We start from the raw sequence: 17,561 nt of genomic DNA on the forward strand, positions 1-17,561 counted from the left end.
AGGCAGTCCCTCACTGGTTTCAAGCACTGACTCATCGGCCGCCTGCAAGGAGAGCTTTGCAGCCTCCATGCGCTGGTGAGCAGGAAGAGAGGGAGGAGGAATGCCGTGCACATAATTCTGGGGCTTTGGCACTGCGCCTGGGTTTGATGGGTGTTCTGTAAACTCACAGTCCCATCTCTGGGTGAGGTTTTTCATCTCCCAGATCACTGGCAGGTTGAAATGATTTATTGTGCCTTAGTGTTTGTTCTGTTTCTGGAAAAGGTGGTACCTTTGGTGCCGAAGTCCCTGCATGTACATTACATTTTAGAATGTCAATTTCTGACACTGTTTTTTTTTTTCCAAAGGTGGTTTTGTGGGTTTACTTTTCACATTATTTAAGGCAACACGCCAGCCTCCTCACCCTTCTTCCTTCTGCTGAGCCAACGGTGCTTTGCACAGGGGCGGCTGGGGCTTGGCGTGGGGTACCCCAGCCCCAGGCTCCCCCTCCGCGGCCAGGCTGACCGCTTTGCCCGTTGCTAAGTGCGGACCCCCGTTTCCTGTCCAGCATCTGAGGCAGAGGGCATGTCTGCTTGAGTTCCTGTTTTGTGCTGTATTGGGCAAATATTAATGCTAACATGGTTCCCTCCCGCATCTCCGGGGCTTTATTTCTGGAGAGAACTCGGCCCGTCAAGGTGGTCTTAGCCGCAGGTGGCACTTGTGTTCCCAGCAAGCCTGGGCTCTGGGGCGCTCCCGCGGGTGCGCTGCCCTGGGACTGAGCGGAGGCCTCTGCACGAGTCAGGCGGTGGCCCTCTGTCTCCTACGCTCCTGTCTGTTGGGGTGTGGGTGTCGGCTCAGGCACTGAGAGCCCGGGAGGTCGGGCTGCCACGATAGCAGCCAGGATTGGACAGGATGTTTCAGGGTGTGGCCCCGCCGTGGGCGTGGCCAGGGGCTTTCTCCTCCCCCTCCCCATGTCCTCTCTCTCCTCCCCTGCCAGTCCAGCTTCCTGGGACCTGGAGGGGAGCCTGTCCGCATCTCCCAGCAGGTGGACCTTGGGAATCCTGGACGGGCAGCCAGCCCCTCTCAGGAGGACCCGGCGAGGCTGCTCTGGGCCAAGGTGGAGGTCTTGAAATTCCATCCCGGAGCACTTGGGACTGGATTTGCACTGACAGCCTCAGGCTGGAAGCCCAGGGTCCCACAGTGTCCCCAGCCCTCCACCACCGCCTTCCTCATGTTCTCGCACCACCTTCGGTGTCCAGGGACTCAGGGCTGGGTCACCAAGGCCCCCAGAGGCCGGGAAGCTGACCCTCAACTGCCCTGTGGAGGTTGACTTTCACTCCCTGGCACTCAGCCACTGGCCAGACACAGACCCACGGGGACAGAAACAGAACAAACGCTCTCATCCCTGTTTTCTTCCGCGGAAGGTAGAGGCTCCGTTAAATCAGCGCAGGTGCGATGACCTTGTTTTCATGAGGGCGAGGTCACGAGGCCCGAGGCTCCTCCCTCCCACTGGCCGCATCCGCTGGACCTAGGAGACCCGCACGAGGGCTGGGGTGGTGGGTGAAGGCCACGGTCACGGTCTGGGGCCACAGCCTGAGCAGCCTGCCTCCATGATATTCTTTTTCTAACTTTAAATGAAATGCCAACATTTAAAAATTTGGAGCCATGACCTGAAAATACAAATTTCTAGTTTCTAATGGAAACAGTAGAGGCTCAGCCAACCTGTCGGCCCTGGGTTATGCTCACGCCTGGCGCCGATCCAGGTTGGGGGGTCCCCAGGGCCCCCAGGTGCCTCACTCCGTGTCCTGCGTTCCGCATCAGGAGCCTGAGACGCTTGGGACTGTTGACACTCAGCCGCTCCTGGGTGAATCAAATAGGGAAAAACAACTGACTCGATTTCCTTTTTCAGACCTGCGTGCCCTCACGTTTGCAAAGTGGCCCAACTGGGTGCGTCCCCCGCCCCTGTCTCCGTGCCATCCGGCCCTCGGTCCGTGGTGCAGGGCCCGCGGGCCGGCGGGCTTCGCTGAGCGGCTGCCTCTCCCCGCAGTTCCTGTGCACGGTGATCGCCATTCTCCTGCACTACGTGTACATGAGCACCTTCGCCTGGACCTTCGTGGAGAGCCTGCACATCCACCGCATGCTGACCGAGGTGCGCAACATCGACGCCGGGCCCATGAGGTTCTACTACGTCGTGGGCTGGGGCATCCCAGCCATCGTCACAGGTGAGGATGCGCAGAGCAGCCCCGCCAGGGGGCCCGGGCTGGGGACCGATCACCACTCGGGGGACCCGCGTGGCACTGCTGATGCAGGAAGCCACGTCAGATAAACCAGCGCCCCTGGGTGCAGGTGGCGGAGCTCTCTGGCCTCCTGGGCACTCAGCAGAGGAGGGGCACCTGCACCCACATCTGCTCACACGAGTGTCATCATCAGTGAGGGATGCGTCTCCCGTCAGGTGTGAGCTCCTTGAGACCTGGGCCCAGGCCTGTTCAGGGTTCGCCTGTGGCATCTAACAGACAAACGCTCCCTTGTCTGCCCGCTTTGTGGATAGATGGGTGAATGATGGGTAGATGGATGGGTGGATGGATAGGTGGTGGATGGATGGATGGAGAGATGGGTGGATGGGTGGGTGGACAGGTGGGTAGGTAGGTAGCTGGTTGGATGGAGGGATAGATGGATGGATGGTAGATGGACGAACGGACGGATGGTGGATGGGCGGGTAGCTGGGTGGGTGGAGGGATCGATGGATGGATGGTAGATGGACGAACGGACGGATGGTGGATGGGCGGGTAGCTGGGTGGGTGGAGGGATCGATGGATGGATGGTAGATGGACGAACGGACGGATGGTGGATGGGCGGGTAGCTGGGTGGGTGGATGGATCGATGGATGGATGGTAGATGGACGAACGGACGGATGGTGGATGGGCGGGTAGCTGGGTGGGTGGGTAGGTAGCTGGTTGGATGGAGGGATAGATGGATGGATGGTAGATGGACGAACGGACGGATGGTGGATGGGCGGGTAGCTGGGTGGGTGGATGGATCGATGGATGAAAGAATGAGTTCATGAACGAACAGACAGCAGCACTTCTCAGCACACTTCACTAAATATGAGGTGGTCAGATTTGCTTCCTATGGGGAAAGATCCCCTCTTGCGTTCACAAAGGGAGAGCAGCACCTTCTCTCCTCAGCAGTCCCTGGGTTCCAGGGATCCAGACACGAAGTCCGAGGCCAGAGGCAGTGGGAGAAGGGGCAGATGCCGCCCCAGGGCTCTGCCCAGCAGCCACCCTGGTTTCCATGGTAGCATCACCAACTGGTATCCTGAGGCCACTTTGCTCCCACCCAGACAGTCTGCGCACCGGGCTGTCCCGTTGTGACTTCTCTCTCTGGGCTCCAAGGGACCCTGAATGACCGTTGTCACCTCCATCCAGGGCTGCTGAGGGGGGGCAGTGGGAGCCTCTCTCACCGGCAGCCACCTCCTCTTGACCCAAAGACTGAACACAGCAGACACACTACGTCGCGTGTTTCCATGCTGTTTCTGGTCAGCTTGTGAGAAAGGTGCTTATTCAGGTGGTTCCTGAGCCCCAAAGACCAGGAAGAATGAGGGCTGGGAGCAGCTGGTTTCGGGGGTCCCCCCAGTGCCCATCTACTAACCCCCTGAAGCAAGGACCTGGTCGTGCTTGGACACTCAGGGCACTCATCTTTAATTTCATCTTCAGTCTGCCCAGAGCCTCTATTGTTATTTGGGGTTTTTTTTAAATTAGCAAGTTAATCTCAGAAACCAGAACATCGGATTTTATTTACATCAAATTCTATGAAGAGAAACGAGGAAGTCAGGTCAGGATCATTTGCCAATTTGCTTATTTTACAAAAGGAAAAGTTAAAGTTTGCTGTGTGCTTGTCTGTGCCCCAGTAAACTCAGAGTGTGGTTCCTGGTCTGTACTGTACCCTGTTCCATCTCCACCTGTGTGGTCACCTCAGGCAGCCCCTCCCGACGCGGCTGGATGGAGCAGAGCATCTGCATGGGACCCTGCATGGGGACAGCCCTTGTCTCAGATGTGGGGCCTGACCCAGCCGGGCCTTTGGGATCCGGGGGGCGTGGGGGATGGGGGCCTGAGGCCACCTCCCCATGTGCTTTCCTTAACCTCCACCAAGTCTCAGTTGCCCAAGAACGTGGGAGCATTCGCACACTCCTTCATTCGTTCATTCAGGGCCAGCCTCTTCTGTGCGGGGCTCCGTTCTAGGCCCGGGATCAGAGCAGTGAGTGAGAACGGCAAAGCCTGTGTCTTCCGGGAGTCGTCCGTCCAGGGAAGACGGGCATTAAGTGATGGTGAATGTGACTCTAGGCTCATCCACAGACCCTGCACTGAGGGGTGGGCTCAGAGCCAGGGGACGGGGGAGGATGAGACCTGCTCTCATCTGGGGGTGGGGTGGGGGGCAGGCCAGGAAGGCTTCCTGGAGGAAGCACTCTTTACACTGGAGGGCTCGCAGGAACCAGGCTGCTGTGCTGGGGGGTGTGCCTTCAGGGCTCCGCATGTGCAAGACCTGAGTGGAGGAAGGCTGGTTGGGGACTGACCTGAGGCTGGGCTGGGGCGGAGTGGGGGGTGCCACGTGGTCTGGAGTGTGGCCGTGGCCACGCCACAAAGGGCCTAGAAGGCTGCGGAAATACCCGTGTCCGTCTCCTGAGGGCAGTGGGAAGCCATTGCAGGGTTTTGAGCAGTCGGTGGGGAGACTTGACCCTTTAGGGCTTAAGCAAGGGAGTGTGGCCTGTGGAACAGTCCAGGCCAGGTCCGGGGAGGCCACGGCGCGGAGTGGGCTGCTTCTTTGTCCTAAGCAAGGTCTGCGTTGGAGAAGCCACTCCAGGCTTCACCTTGACGGTTCTGTAAGGGCAAGTCCTGCTCTAGCTTGTGACATGGTTAGAAACCATGGCTGTGGCTTAGATAACATAGGAAACTCCTCATTTGCCTAGCACCTTGGAGTGGTGAGCCCTTCCTGGGGTGTGTGCATGTGCGTATGTGTGTGTGTGGCGTGTGTGCTCTGTGCACGCACATGAGCGTGGCATGTGTGGCATGTGCCTGCCCTCAGGTCCTTGCACCTGTGGTCCATGGCCACGTCCTGGCTTCCATGTGGCCCAGCAATCAGGGCATCCCCATCGTGCTTCGTGGCTGGTCCTGGCAGGTCCCATCACCTCCGTCTTATGTCTCTCTCCCACCTCCGTCAGCAGCCCTGGCCCAGGTGGGCTCCCCACCTCTGGGGTGAATCCGCGAGCAGGTCTGGCCATGGTGGGCCTGTGACCGGCACTGAGGGCCTTTGCTGGGAGGGGACCTGGGCCTTTGTCATTTCCCGGCTGTTTATCTCGGGTTCCCCGCCCTTCCCTCTGAGCGCCATGCCGGGGGCCCCGGGTCCTGCCTGGGGTCTGGGAACACCCTGTTGTGGCCACCCCCCCATCGGGGTGGCCCTCACTCTTCTCCTCCCTGTTGTCCAGGACTTGCGGTGGGCCTGGACCCCCAGGGCTACGGAAACCCGGACTTCTGCTGGCTGTCCCTTCGTGACACCCTGATCTGGAGCTTTGCGGGGCCCATCGGAACCGTGATAGTCGTGAGTGCCGGGGGCTTCTCAGAACCCCTGATTATCAGGGTCGTGGGAGGCCGGGTGCCCCTTGGGTACGCTGGCTTGAAGGGTGTTTGGGGCCGATGGGTTACCAGCTCCGCTGAGCATCTGGGCGGACGGGAAGGGCTTTATCACGGTGATAAAGCCTTGTCCTCAGACCCGTGGGTGCTGGGATCTGGTCCAGGTCCGCGTCCACTGTGACGCTGGTCAGCATCCAGCTCCCGCGGGCTCCTGGGCTCTGAGGCCTCGTCCCAGAGGCACCTCCCGAGATGTGGGCTGAAGACCCTCAGAAGCCTTTGGCTTTTGAAGGTCTCTAGTGACAGTACAATGGAGCGGCCACTGGACTTCGGGTTTCTCTGTTTGGTTTGTTTTCAGGTCAACACAGTCATTTTTGTCCTGTCTGCAAAGGTCTCCTGCCAAAGGAAGCGCCATTATTATGAGAGAAAACGGGTCGTGTAAGTTGTTGCCTAACCCGGCCAGTGGGTGGGACCTGACGTGGGGCCAGCCCCACCCAACACCCCTGCCTGTCCCCATGAAAGTGCCCGTCACCGGGCCGGTCAGCTGCTGGTTTTCCGGGCCGGTCCAGGGCGTCATGGCAGCCACGTCAGTGGGGAATCAACAGGCCGCAGTGGGGAGAGGCCAGCCGTGTCTGGACGTGTCTGGGCTGTGCCAAGCGGAGTCTGGATCTCTCGGGGGAGAGCTGGACATCGTGGAGAAAAGCGAGAGAAGCTGACCACAGGGGGACTGGGGCAGGTGGCCGGCCGGGGTGGCAGCCTGGACCAGGGAGGGAGAGATGTTTAGGATGTAGGACCCACGGGGTTTGTGGTGGAGTCACTGAGGGGAGAGGGGGTAGCAGTGACTGACGCCTGGGTGTCCTCGCCTGGACCGGCAGGAGGAGGGGGATGGTGACAGCCGGGTGGGGGGAGGTGCCAGGGCGTCTGGACACTCCCTGGAGTCAGACAGGGTGGGGGTGGGGGGATGGAACTTTCTGGGTTGGTGGTGACAGTAATGCCGACACCACAGGAGTGGAGGAGCTCGCCCAGGGAGAGGGTGCAGCACAGGAGGATGGGGCCCAGCAGAGAGGGGGCCTCCCATGTTTTCAGGTTGGGAGAGAGCAGGGGACCCACAGAAAAGCCTTGCGGGAGGCAGGCAGGGCAGGTTCGGGAGAGCTCAGCATGAGTCCAAGAGCCACGAGAGGGTCAGGGGAGGGGAGGACAAGGGTGTCCACCGGGCCGGGTGGCCCGAGCTGGGGGGCCAGGGAAGGGAGGATGTGTGAGGAGAGGCTGAGGGGCCGCAGAAGGTGCCGGTCCACCCGGCCCACGGGAGAGCAGAGTCTGAAAGGGCCACGGAGGAGCAGAGACCGCGGGCAGGGGATGCGGAGTCGGGGTCCAGCCTGCTCCACCGTCGTCTGCTTCCTCCCCGCCCCAGACCTACCTTTCCCAGCCCTTGCCTCACGTTAGCACACGCAGTTCCCTCCAGCACCCCACGACCCCACCAGGGATGCATGTCACCGTCCGTTCCCCTTCGGCTGGGGAGACCGAGGCAGAGAGCAGGAAGCCCTTGCTAGGAGCCTGCACGGCGGGCCTGACACCTTCTCGCCACGCACCTCCTCCAGGTCCACGTACCTTCCGGGCCGTGCACCAGGCTTCCCGGAGTCGCTGTGGGTGCAGCCCGTGTACCAGCCTTGGCTCCTAGTTTCCTATTTACCTGTTTGCTTTTTAACTGCTCACCACTAAGCTGTCTTTTCCCCTGTGTGAGCCAGGGGCTGCCTCATGGTAGATGCTTCGAAAGGGTGTGGGAAGGAAAGAGGGTGGGGGATGGACGCTGCAGCCGCGCCCCTGTCCCGCCCCCGCAGTTCCCTGGTGAGGACGGCCTTCTTCCTGCTGCTGCTCATCAGCGCCACCTGGCTTCTGGGGCTGCTGGCCGTGAACAGCGACGCGCTCACCTTCCGCTACCTCTTTGCCGTCTTCAGCTGCTTACAGGTGGGTGGCTGTCAGAACGATCTGGCGGGGCCCAGGGGTCACCTGTCTGAAATGCCCCAACCCCGAGTGGCCCCGTGAGGGTCCCCGGGGAGATCCTTGACCTGGCGTCCGGGCTGTGTTCTCGCTCTCTGGACACACGGGGCTGCACCGTGGCTGTCCTTCCGGTGTCGGCGCAGTTTGTTAGGGGTATGGTGAAGCCTCGTGGTCCTGCCACCGAAAAAAAGGCGCCTGTTGCTCCAAAGGCAGCTCTGCCCCGAGCCCTCCCAGGGACCCCCATTCCATGGCCTCCTGTGCGTCTGTCAGGACGCAGTCCTCTGCTCACCCCCTCCCCGGCCAGCATAAATCCCACTGTGTCCCCAGGAGGATGCTGGCCACTTACTGTCCACACCGTGGACCCTGATTAATGATGCAACATTGGGGACCCAGATGGCCCGGGGGCTGGGGCCTGGGAAGGGGTCCTCCAGGCACCGGGCGTGCGGGCTGCCCTGACCAGGCCCCCGACCTGGAGAAATTGGAAGCCCCCGGGGCAGGGAGGCCGGGCGTGGGCCATGGTGGGCGTCTGCGGCCGCGGCGGCCCTGGGCACCATCAGCTCCACGTGGCTGAGCTATGCTCCGTGCATCCTCCGGGCAGGCAGGTGGGCGGTGAGGCAGCGGGAGGGCCCTGGCTTCTCTACAGGGGCCAAGCCCGGCGCTGACCTGCCCCCTCCTCTGCAGGGCCTCGCCGTCCTCTTGCTCCACTGCGTGTTCAACAGAGAGGTCCGGAAACACCTGAAGGGTGTGCTCGCCGGGAAGAAGCCGTACCCCGACGACTCAGCCACCACGAGGGCCACCCTGCTGACGGTAGGAGGCTCCCGGGGACGCCAGGGCCTGGACCAGCATCAGACACAGCCCCTTGGTCTCGCGTCCCCCACAAAAGGGGGCATCACAGATCTGTCCCCGGAGTGTGGCATCCAGCCTTCCCTGCAGCCCCGGGAGCGAGCCGAGTCGACGGGGTGGGGTCTGTCCAGCTCACAGCCTCTTCCCCCGCCATGGCCGGCAGGGATCCTGTCTAGAAGCAGGGCCGGTGGGAGCTGCCACCGGGCCGCTGTGCCCTGTTCCCGGCAGGGGCACGGTCAGGGTGCTGCACGGGGGCTTGTGGTGGGGACCGAGCCACCCTCTGCGCCCTGGTGGCCTCTGCTCAGCCGGTAACCAGCCCCCTCCCCCCAGCGCTCCCTCAACTGCAACAACACGTACGGCGAGGAGCCCGACGTGTTCCGCACGGCCCTGGGCGAGTCCACCGCCTCGCTGGACAGCACCATCAGGTCAGGCCGGGCCGGCGCCCCTGCTGTGGCCGTGGGGGGGAAGCTCTCCGAGCAAACGTGGGCTTTGCCGCCTCCGCCCCGAGCTATGTGCCCTGCTGTTTGAGCCCACGTGTGTTTATCCGTGTGCTCCGGCAGTCTCGTGGCAGAGAACCTTCCAGAGCCCAGTCTGGCTGCCCTGGCACACGCAGAAGGCGCTGGGTGATGGCGGGGGGCCGGTCATGCATCCCCCAGAGCAACAATGCTGAGCCCACCCACCTCTACTCTCTCCAGGGACAAAGGGGGCCAGAAGCTCAGCGTGTCCTCTGGGCCGGCGCGGGGCGGCCACGGGGAGCCAGACGCGTCCTTTGTACCCAGGAGCACCAAGAAGCCCCATGGTACGTGTCCCCTGGGGCGCGGTCTCCCGTCAGCCTGCGCGTCTCCCTCCCGGGGGTCATGGCGAGAGCTTCCGGCTGGCTCTCGGCTGCCCCGTGGGCCCCTCGGTCACCGGAGAACGTACAGCCTTGAAGAGGTGGCCACCGCACACTGGGAGGGTCAGCGGGCACCCAGTGCCCTCCCGTGCCCGGGCCCAGGTGGCTCCAGTCTGCAGGAAGCACCCCGCCCCCCGCCTGAGCCCTGTCCCTCCCGCCTGCCCCGCAGGCCACGACTCGGACTCGGACAGCGAGCTGTCCCTGGATGAGCAGAGCAGCTCTTACGCTTCCTCACGCTCCTCCGACAGCGAGGACGACGGGGTCGCGGCTGAGGACAGATGGGACCCGGCCCAGGGCCCCGTGCACAGCACCCCCAAAGGTGAGTGAGCCCGCTGGCTGCAGAGCGGCCCTCAGCCGTGGCCGCCTGCCCCTGGGACGGGGCTGCGGCGGCAGGAAGGACAGCCCCCAGCTCACCGTCCGCAGAGCACGGGTGACGTCTCGGGGGTCTCTGTGGGACCCTCACGGCCAGGACTCCGCGAAGCTAACCCCACTACTGCAGGGAGCACAACGCTCCCGGGTGTGGGGATGTGGGGGCGCTTGAGGCTGGGATCCCACCCCAGGACCTTCCCTCTCAGCCTCGGTGTCCCCCCCTGGATGGCGCGGCCCTGCCAGGCCTGCGGGTCGGGGACCGTGGGTCAGCGCCGCTCGGGACACGCTCCCGCCGAGCCGAGCAGGCAGCCGCCCTGCATGTTGAGGGTCCGTCTTGTGCCTCAGTGGACTCTGTGGCCAACCACGTCCCAGCCGGCTGGCCTGATGAGAGCCTGGCCGGGAGCGACAGTGAGGGGCCGGGCGAGCAGCCCCGCCTGAAGGTGGAGACCAAGGTCAGCGTGGAGCTGCACCTGGACGAGCAGGGCAACCACTGCAGCGAGCGCATCCCGGCCCGGGAGAGTGGGGGCCCCAGGCCCGCGGCCGCACCGCCCAGCCAGCTCCCCGAGCAGAGAAAAGGTGCCGAGGGCCCACTGTCCCTGGAGCTGGTCCTGGGGGAGGCAGGCCCAGGCACGGGGTTCGGGGGTGGGGTCCGTGGGGCACGGGGGTGGTGCCCGGCGGGGCAGGGGTGAGACCCGAGGGGGAGAGGAGTGGCCGAGAGCTCAGCTCTGCATGACAGTCCCTCCCCGAGCCCACTGCATCCAGCAGAGGCAGCCTGATCGTGACCTTCTCGATCCCCCCGACCCCCCCGACCCCCCCGCCCAGGCATCTTGAAAAACAAAGTCACCTACCCGCCGCCACTGACGGAGAAGATGCTGAAGTCGCGGCTGCGAGAGAAGTTGGCCGAGCGTGAGCAGAGCCCCGCGTCCTCGCGGCCGTCCTCCCTGGCCTCCAGCGACGGCGTCCGCGCCCCCGACGGCGCCATCCCCGCCAAGACGCTGCACCGGGAGCCAGGGCGCGAGCACCTCAACGGGGTGGCCATGAATGTGCGGGCCGGGAGCGCCCAGGCCCACGGCTCCGGCTCCGAGTGAGTAGCCTGGGCCGTGGCGGGAGGGACGGCGGGGGTGGCCCCCAGCCAACCTCCCCGTGGTCCCCCGTCTGGAGGACAGGCCCCGAGCACAGAGGCGTGCCCAGGCAGAGGCCCGGGGGCTGCGGTGGGCTTCCACCTGGGAGAGGGCCCCTGCTTGGGATCAGGAGGCCGGAGGTGCAGCAGACGGCTGTCAAGGCCCTGTGTCCCGTCCAGCCCTGAAGCTCTAGGACTTGAGACCATGTGGGACCAAATGTTTTATGAGCAGTTTCCTTGGCCCAGGGTCATTACTGCCCCATTTTGTGGTTAAGGAGACTGAGGCTGGGGCGGGGTAGGGGTGGGGGCGCCTGGCCGCAGAGTCGCGGAGCTGGGATCCCACTCCAGACGTCCCAGGGAGGTGGGGAGAATGGGAGCCGGGTCTTCCAGAACGACCTTCCTAGAACTTAAGAGACTGACTCGGCTTGCTAGCCTTGGTGCTCTGGGTGCCGTCCGAGGCCAGCCCTGGGGAGGACGCTCAGATGGGCCTGGGTCTCCGGGTGGCCCTGGCCGTCGGGGGTGCAGGTTGATTGTCCCGTCCCCTGCCTGCCAGTGTCGCTGTGTCCACGCATGAGCTTGCCCTCCGTGGAGCCTCCGGGCACCCGGTCCCCTGAGTGGGGGGTTCTGCCCCATGCCCCCCGAGTGGGGGTCTGCCCCTGCACAACCTCGGACCCAGCCCAGCTGCTGGCTTCACGGGGGGCAGGGGCCGTCCTCGCTGACCCTCCGCCTGCCTGACGGCTTCTTCCCACGCGCAGAGGCAGTAACGAAACTTCACTTTGAACCATCAGGAAACCGTGAAGACGAGCCCATCACCTCCGCCCAGGCCTCTGTGCTGTGTCGTTGTGCTCCTGGACCTTGGAGCCCTGGGGGGTTCCCTGCCCTGTCAGTGAAGCAGGCCCTGGTGGCGGGGGCCCCATGGGGCTGCAGTGGTAGCCCCGTGACTGGCATGACTGAAGGTCCAGACACAAAGTGCTGAGCTGCCCCGGAGGCTCAGGGCCCCTTAGACCCGTGACAAGTGCCAAAGGCCACAGGCACGGGAGGCGTGGACTCCCGGGCCGGCACAGCTCAACCCTCGGACTGCGGACAGAGCCAAAACCGTGCGCTGGCCTGGCCGGGACAGGGCCCAGCAGGAGAGCTGGCCTTGAGAGGAGCCGCCGGGCCGGCTGGCCAGGACTCAGGGCCGCAGGCAGCTCCCTGCAGTGCAGGCCCGGGGCCAGCGGCTCCACAGCCCTCTGCAAAGGCAGCCCTTGTCTTGAAGCAGCTCGCTTTCCTTCGTTGCAGAGGTGCAGATACTGCGGTATATTCGTATGGAACTTTAAAGGGCAACACCTCTGTATATTTCGCATCCGTACTGACTCTGTCCACACTGGGAGATCCGTGGGGCGAGCTCTCCCTCCTCTGGCGTCAGGCAGATCGCGCAGCCAGCCTGGAGTCCGGCGCGCCTCCAGCACTGGTGTCCCAGCAGAGCAGAGGCGGGCGGTGTGTAGGGGGCGCTGCTGGGCGGAGGTCCCGGCCCTGCCCCAGCCCGGGGGTCCGCGGGCGCCACGCGGGGCCGCCTGGGTGCGCGGCGCATTCGCATCTGCGACGCTCGCCCCCAGCTCCCACCTGCCTGGACGGGTGTGGCTCCGAGATAGGGCCGTCTGGGGCTGGGCCAGGAGCTCTGCTGAGTGAGTGTGGGACGCAGGTGCACGCGGCCGCGACCGACACACTGGTCATCCCTTGCCCCCTTCGCTGGGGTGGGCCCCACCCTGAGCCCCGCGGGGCCTCCCTGGCCCCCTTCCCGGTCAGCGGTACTGCAGGTGGGGAATTCCTTTGTTCCTCTGCTCCTGTTCTCGGCGGGACTGTAAAATGTTCACACGTTCCTGATTCAGACGGAGGTATGAGGTCTTCCAGGATGTCACATTCCTTCCTGCCAATTTTCTAGCTCTTTTAGAGTCCGAGGAGCTCCAGGCAGGCGGGGGTCTCACCCCCAGAGTCTGACCAATTACTTCATTTTGCTTCAAATGGCCAATTGTGAGAAGGGACAAAGCCTCAGCACACTGTTCAATAGTTACCAAGCTGTTTTTTGGAAACTCACACCAAGGACCGGCTGTGACTCCCTCTGTGGGCAGTCGGCACAGCGTGGCCTGAGGGGCTGTGGAACGGGGCCCAGAATTACTCAGACAGACACGTCTTATTTCAGTGTTTCTTTTGTTCCTCAGTCGGATGCCCAAATAAACGGTCAGCACAGCTGCCTCCAAATACGAGAAACCATAAAATACGATGAAAATCAAGTAAAGTGCAAAGATGTCCATACTGTATTATTTTGATGAAAATGCGAGTATTGTTGGTGGCTGAGAGGAAAACGTACCTGATACTCAGGTCTAAGACCACAGGCTTCATACAGAAATGAAATGAGAACCCAAAGCCCTCACACTTGAATGAATTATAAATGTGCCTTAGCAGGGAAGTGGCCTTTTCAAGATACAAAAGAATAGTACCTTCAAATGTTTACCATTGAGGAGACATTTTCTAAGTAAAAAAAAAAAGTGGAAATATTTTTTAGTCTGAACACTTCACTTTCGTATTGTCCCATAGTCTTCTGCAACTGGACTTTGTCCCTTGAGATGTATTTAGTTTTTTCATTTGATCAGAACTGTTAACCAAAAAAACAACTGTCAGTTTTATTAAGACAGGAAAAATGTAAACCTATTTCTGTGACTTAAGACTTTAGGAGAGAGGGAGACACTGGAGGTTTTTTTAAACAAATGTCTATTTATTAATGTTCAGAACACTGGAATTGCAACACAAATGAGGAAAGAGTCTACAATAAATTAAGATTTTTTTGAATTTGTACTTTTGCTGTCTGGTTTTCCCCCCACTCCTGCATCCCTGTTGCCGCCCCTTCCTAAGGCAGCCCTGGAAAAGGGACCATGTACAGGATGCCGACAAGCCCGGGGGAGCAGGAGCCATTCCGGAACCTTCTATCCATTTCCTGCTCATCCAGGCCCTTGTACCTCGCACTTCAAAATTTTTTCCTGCACCAATCTCTCCTGTCCTTCTGGGACGCCAGTGAACACAACTGGTTCCTGAGGCTTTGTTCATCTGTTTTCACGCTTTTTTTCTCTCTGTTCTTCAGGTTAGATCATTTCTAGTGATCAACTTTCAGGTTGACTGATTCTTTCCTCTGTCATCTCCATTCTGCTGTTGAGCCTGTCCAGTGATTTTTTTTTTTTTAAATACTGTAATTTTAAGTTCTAAAATTTCCATTTGGTTCCTTTTTATTAATTTTATTTCTCTACTGAAGACTTCGAGTTTTCCGTGAATTTCGTGTTTACCTCACAGAGCATGATGATAACAGGAGCTTTAAATTCTCTGGTAATTTGGCATCTGGGTCATCTTGGGGCCGCAAATCTGTTTTCTTTTCTCTCTGTGTTTCCTGGTTCCTTGTGCGCTAGCTAATTTCAAACTGAATCCTTGATTGACATTTTTGAATGTTACGTCATGAGCCTCAGGGTCCTGTTAAAATGTGCTGGCAGATGTCAGTTGTTTGTTTTAGAAGGCGGTCAACCCCATTAGGTTCAGACCACAAGTTCTGTCTCCTTCTGTGGCTGTGACTTTGCTGTGCTGCCTTGGGTCCACTCTGTACACCTGCCACTCAGTTAGTCTAGGACTTGGGCTGGTTTATGTCCGTTCTGCCCTCAGAGCCTTTCATATGCTGCTTTGGGTCTGTTCCAACTCAGGGTGAGCCAGTGCCTGTCAGTATATATGGAAAGCGAGGGCTCCACTCCGCCAGCGCTGTCTCCTCTCTGGGATTTGCCTCACACGCTGTTACTCCTGGCACCCCTTTTCTTGGTTCCTCTATGCAAAAGGATGGGTTTCTTCCAGGGTTCTAGCTGCCTGCACTGCCTCACTTCCACCCACCTGGGGCTACCTTTGGGGAGAATCAGCAGGAGCAAAGAGAAGACAGTGGGAGGGGCTCCCACACACTCCTCAGCCCGCAGGGCTCCCCCTTCCCAGGCCTCTCTTGGAGTCCTTGCCCCAGTGCTGGCCACACAGCTCCAGAGGTTGGGGCCACGCTTAGGTCAAGCCTGGGAGAAAAAAAGAGGAAAACCACCCATGAACGCCCCACCCCCAAAGGCCACTCTCAGGTTCTGCTCCCTCCCCTGTCCCCCTGCTAACATTCACCTGTCAAGAGTGCCTGGTCATGAACGTGATAGAATACCACCATCTCAAGCCAGAAGTGCTGCTTAAGGGGGGGACACATGTGAGGAGAGTAGCCCCCCGCTGAAGGGAGCAGGTGCGTCTGCTGGGCCTGGGTGGCCTCCCGTGGACATAAATAATTGCACTCCACACCAACCTAGCCAGGGCCACTCCAGGACCCGCGGGATCGAGACAGAAACACGGACGTGAACACAGAACATCTGAATGCCGTCCAGGCCACAGAAACATCCAAGCCTCCCCCATCCCAGCTGTAAGAGTAAGCGCTCCCTCACATCGCGGCTGTAGCCTCACTCCAGGCTCCCTCCCTGTAGACACTGGGGGTGCAGGGAGGTCCGGGGCTTGCGAAGGCTTCTGGGGAAATGGGCAACCAAGGCAGCTGGAGCCCAGGAATGTGGGCAGAAGACAGGCCCCGGGGCTTGACCCCGACCCCAGCCCCTCTGCACTCCCCACCTGGAAGTGCAGCCCTGGAGTCTGGGAGAGGCCCAGTGGTGTGCCCTGGCCAACAGCTAGGCATTGCCCAGAGGCCTCCCAGAGTCGGTCAGCTGTGCCCCCAGAGAGAAGGTGGTACTGCGGCCCGGAGGCTGCCACGGGCGCAGCCCAGGTGAGGCCTGGTGACCCAGGGGCAGCGGCAGGCTTGTGCTCCCTCCTCCCGCCTCCAGTGGCTGGAGGCCTGGCGTCGGGCTGGCAGGACGCGAAGAGCCGTCCAGAGGCCAGAAGGGCGGCCTCCGCTCTGCTGGCCTGTGTCCATGCCGACTGCCTCCACCCGCCCCTCCTCCCACTGTGGCGGCTCCCCAGACGGGGCCACAGCTCAGCCCTCGGTTCCGCGCAAGAGCCCCAGACCCAGGGCAGGGGGTCCCGGGAAACCTGAGTCCAGGGAGCCTCCACACTGCCCTGGGAGCTGGCAGAACAGAGGCGGTGTCTCAGCCCCAGCTTCCATGCTGGGCTCGGTGTCCCCAGGGGCACTGCTGTCCCGTCCGGTCCCCTCTGCCCATCACGACGTGGAAAGCACCTGCCGGGCTGTGGTCAGCCTCCCGGCTGGGTCAGGGCAACACCTCCCTGGGCCAGCCCCGCTGGAGCAGCCGCCCAGCCCTCCACCTCCAGCCTACAGGGCCTACTCTTCATCTGGATCACGGAGACGGTCTTGGAAGCCCCTTGGCGGGGGTGGGAAGTGCCTGCATGTCTGCTCCAGCCCACGCCCCGCCCTGGGGACGCGCCCTGCTGGGTGGGGTCTTGGCTAGGAGGGAGCCAGGGGGGTGCCCAGAAACAGGAGGAGGGGGAATGGGAGGGGCTCCAGCTCTGCCTGGAGGGAGGACGCTGAGTGCCCCAGGGCAGGGCGGGGCCGGGACCCTCAGTCCCTACGGAGCTGTGTCCTCCTCCCCACATGGCTTGCCCACTTCCCGGGTCACAGCCCAGATCCAGCCCCCCGCCCCTCACCGGCCCCCACCGCAGAGTGGGCATCTGTGCCGCCGAAGGACTGGGCACCGCTGAGCCGGGGTTGGGGGGAGCGGTGGGCGCAGCTCTCGGTCACCCTGACGCAGGGTCACACTCAGCCGGCTGTAGGGCCCAGCCCACCGCGTGCCCCTGCCCCAGGCTGGCAGGGCCGCAGTGCCAGGCTTGAGGCTGGTCCCCCCGGCAGGCGGCAGCCCCTGCGCAGACCCGGGGTAAGTCCCAAGCGTGGTGTCCGTTCCCGGACTCCCATCCTCCTCCCTCGGCCCCAGGTGGCAGAGCCTGGCTGTGCAGGAGGGCGACCACTCAGTGCTCGAGAATGGTCCATCTCGACCCGCTAGAGAATCAAGGGCATCTGGACCCCCTTCTCGTCCAAACCTCCACAGCCCACCTGGTCCTCTCCTGTCCCCTCCCATCTGTACCTCACACCAGCCAGAGAGATCCTTTGCTCAAAACCCTCTCCAGGCCTCCCCTCCTGTCCAGAAGGAAGCCCTGTCCTCACTGTGGCCGCAGGCCCTGCACATTCTGGAGCCCAGGTGCCCGTCACCCACTTCAAGCCCCTCCCTTGTGTGACCTTCCTGGGGGCAGGAGCTCCGTCCTGGGTGACTTGACCCAGGGCTGGCCCTGCAGCTCTGCCCCTCAGCACAAGGGGCTTCTGAGCCTTGGGGGGCCACGTGACCCGCCCCCGAGTTGCTCCCCATCAGCATAGCACCTGGAAGAATATGCCGCACTGCCTCTGCTCTAGAACCTTCTAACCCACAGGAGACGGGAGCCACACTTCTAGCCTCCACAGGAGCCTGGCTTGGAGCACAAGCAAGGGCTGAGTCTGAGGTCAGTGAGAGGGAGAGCCTGAGGCTCGTCCATCCTGGCACCGGAGCAGGTGGCTGGGCCCCTGAGCAGAGCACCAGGGACCCTGGGGCCCACCGGGAGCCGGGACAGGGCACTAACCCGCGCCAAGGCAGGGAAGCTGGAGGCACTGGGGCACGCAGAAGTGTGCCCTTCCAGGAAGAGCCAACCTCCACCTGACCCAGCTGACCGCGCCCCCGGGAAGGCCTGGTGGAGCGTCTCCAAACCTCCCGCCTCCAAGTCCTGC

At 62.0% G+C, this 17,561-nt stretch overlaps 1 protein-coding gene and 1 long non-coding RNA gene across 7 annotated transcripts in view; one reads left to right on the forward strand and one right to left on the reverse strand.

Annotated features, from left to right (window-relative positions):
* Positions 1-13,654, forward strand: part of CELSR1 (cadherin EGF LAG seven-pass G-type receptor 1) — a 150,743-nt gene extending 137,089 nt beyond the window's left edge. For 2 of the 4 annotated variants that reach the window (XM_073788044.1, XM_033865831.2), the window contains exons 25-35: positions 2,024-2,198; positions 5,456-5,568; positions 5,956-6,035; positions 7,436-7,562; positions 8,277-8,402; positions 8,769-8,863; positions 9,134-9,237; positions 9,500-9,649; positions 10,045-10,275; positions 10,522-10,783; positions 11,575-13,654. In XM_073788044.1, the coding sequence (XP_073644145.1) occupies positions 2,024-2,198; positions 5,456-5,568; positions 5,956-6,035; positions 7,436-7,562; positions 8,277-8,402; positions 8,769-8,863; positions 9,134-9,237; positions 9,500-9,649; positions 10,045-10,275; positions 10,522-10,783; positions 11,575-11,599 (1,488 nt within the window). In that variant the 3' untranslated portion in view covers positions 11,600-13,654. Of the gene's footprint in view, positions 1-1,885; positions 1,924-2,023; positions 2,199-5,455; positions 5,569-5,955; positions 6,036-7,435; positions 7,563-8,276; positions 8,403-8,768; positions 8,864-9,133; positions 9,238-9,499; positions 9,650-10,044; positions 10,276-10,521; positions 10,784-11,574 lie in introns of those variants that run through there. The other 2 variants (XM_073788045.1, XM_073788046.1) reach the window with 2 other exon arrangements.
* LOC141275797 (uncharacterized) lies at positions 3,745-8,398 on the reverse strand. Of its 3 annotated transcripts, none has more exons than XR_012324116.1 (2): positions 8,259-8,398; positions 3,745-7,769 (listed from the first exon to the last, which is right to left on the reverse strand). It is a non-coding gene; the product is annotated as an uncharacterized lncRNA (long non-coding RNA). The 3 variants fall into 3 exon arrangements; XR_012324115.1 differs by having other exon boundaries at positions 8,065-8,280; XR_012324114.1 differs by having other exon boundaries at positions 7,942-8,280.
* Positions 13,655-17,561: the final 3,907 nt, after the last annotated feature.

Source organism: Tursiops truncatus, chromosome 11 (assembly GCF_011762595.2).
Source record: "Tursiops truncatus isolate mTurTru1 chromosome 11, mTurTru1.mat.Y, whole genome shotgun sequence".
Lineage (NCBI taxonomy): Eukaryota > Metazoa > Chordata > Mammalia > Artiodactyla > Delphinidae > Tursiops > Tursiops truncatus.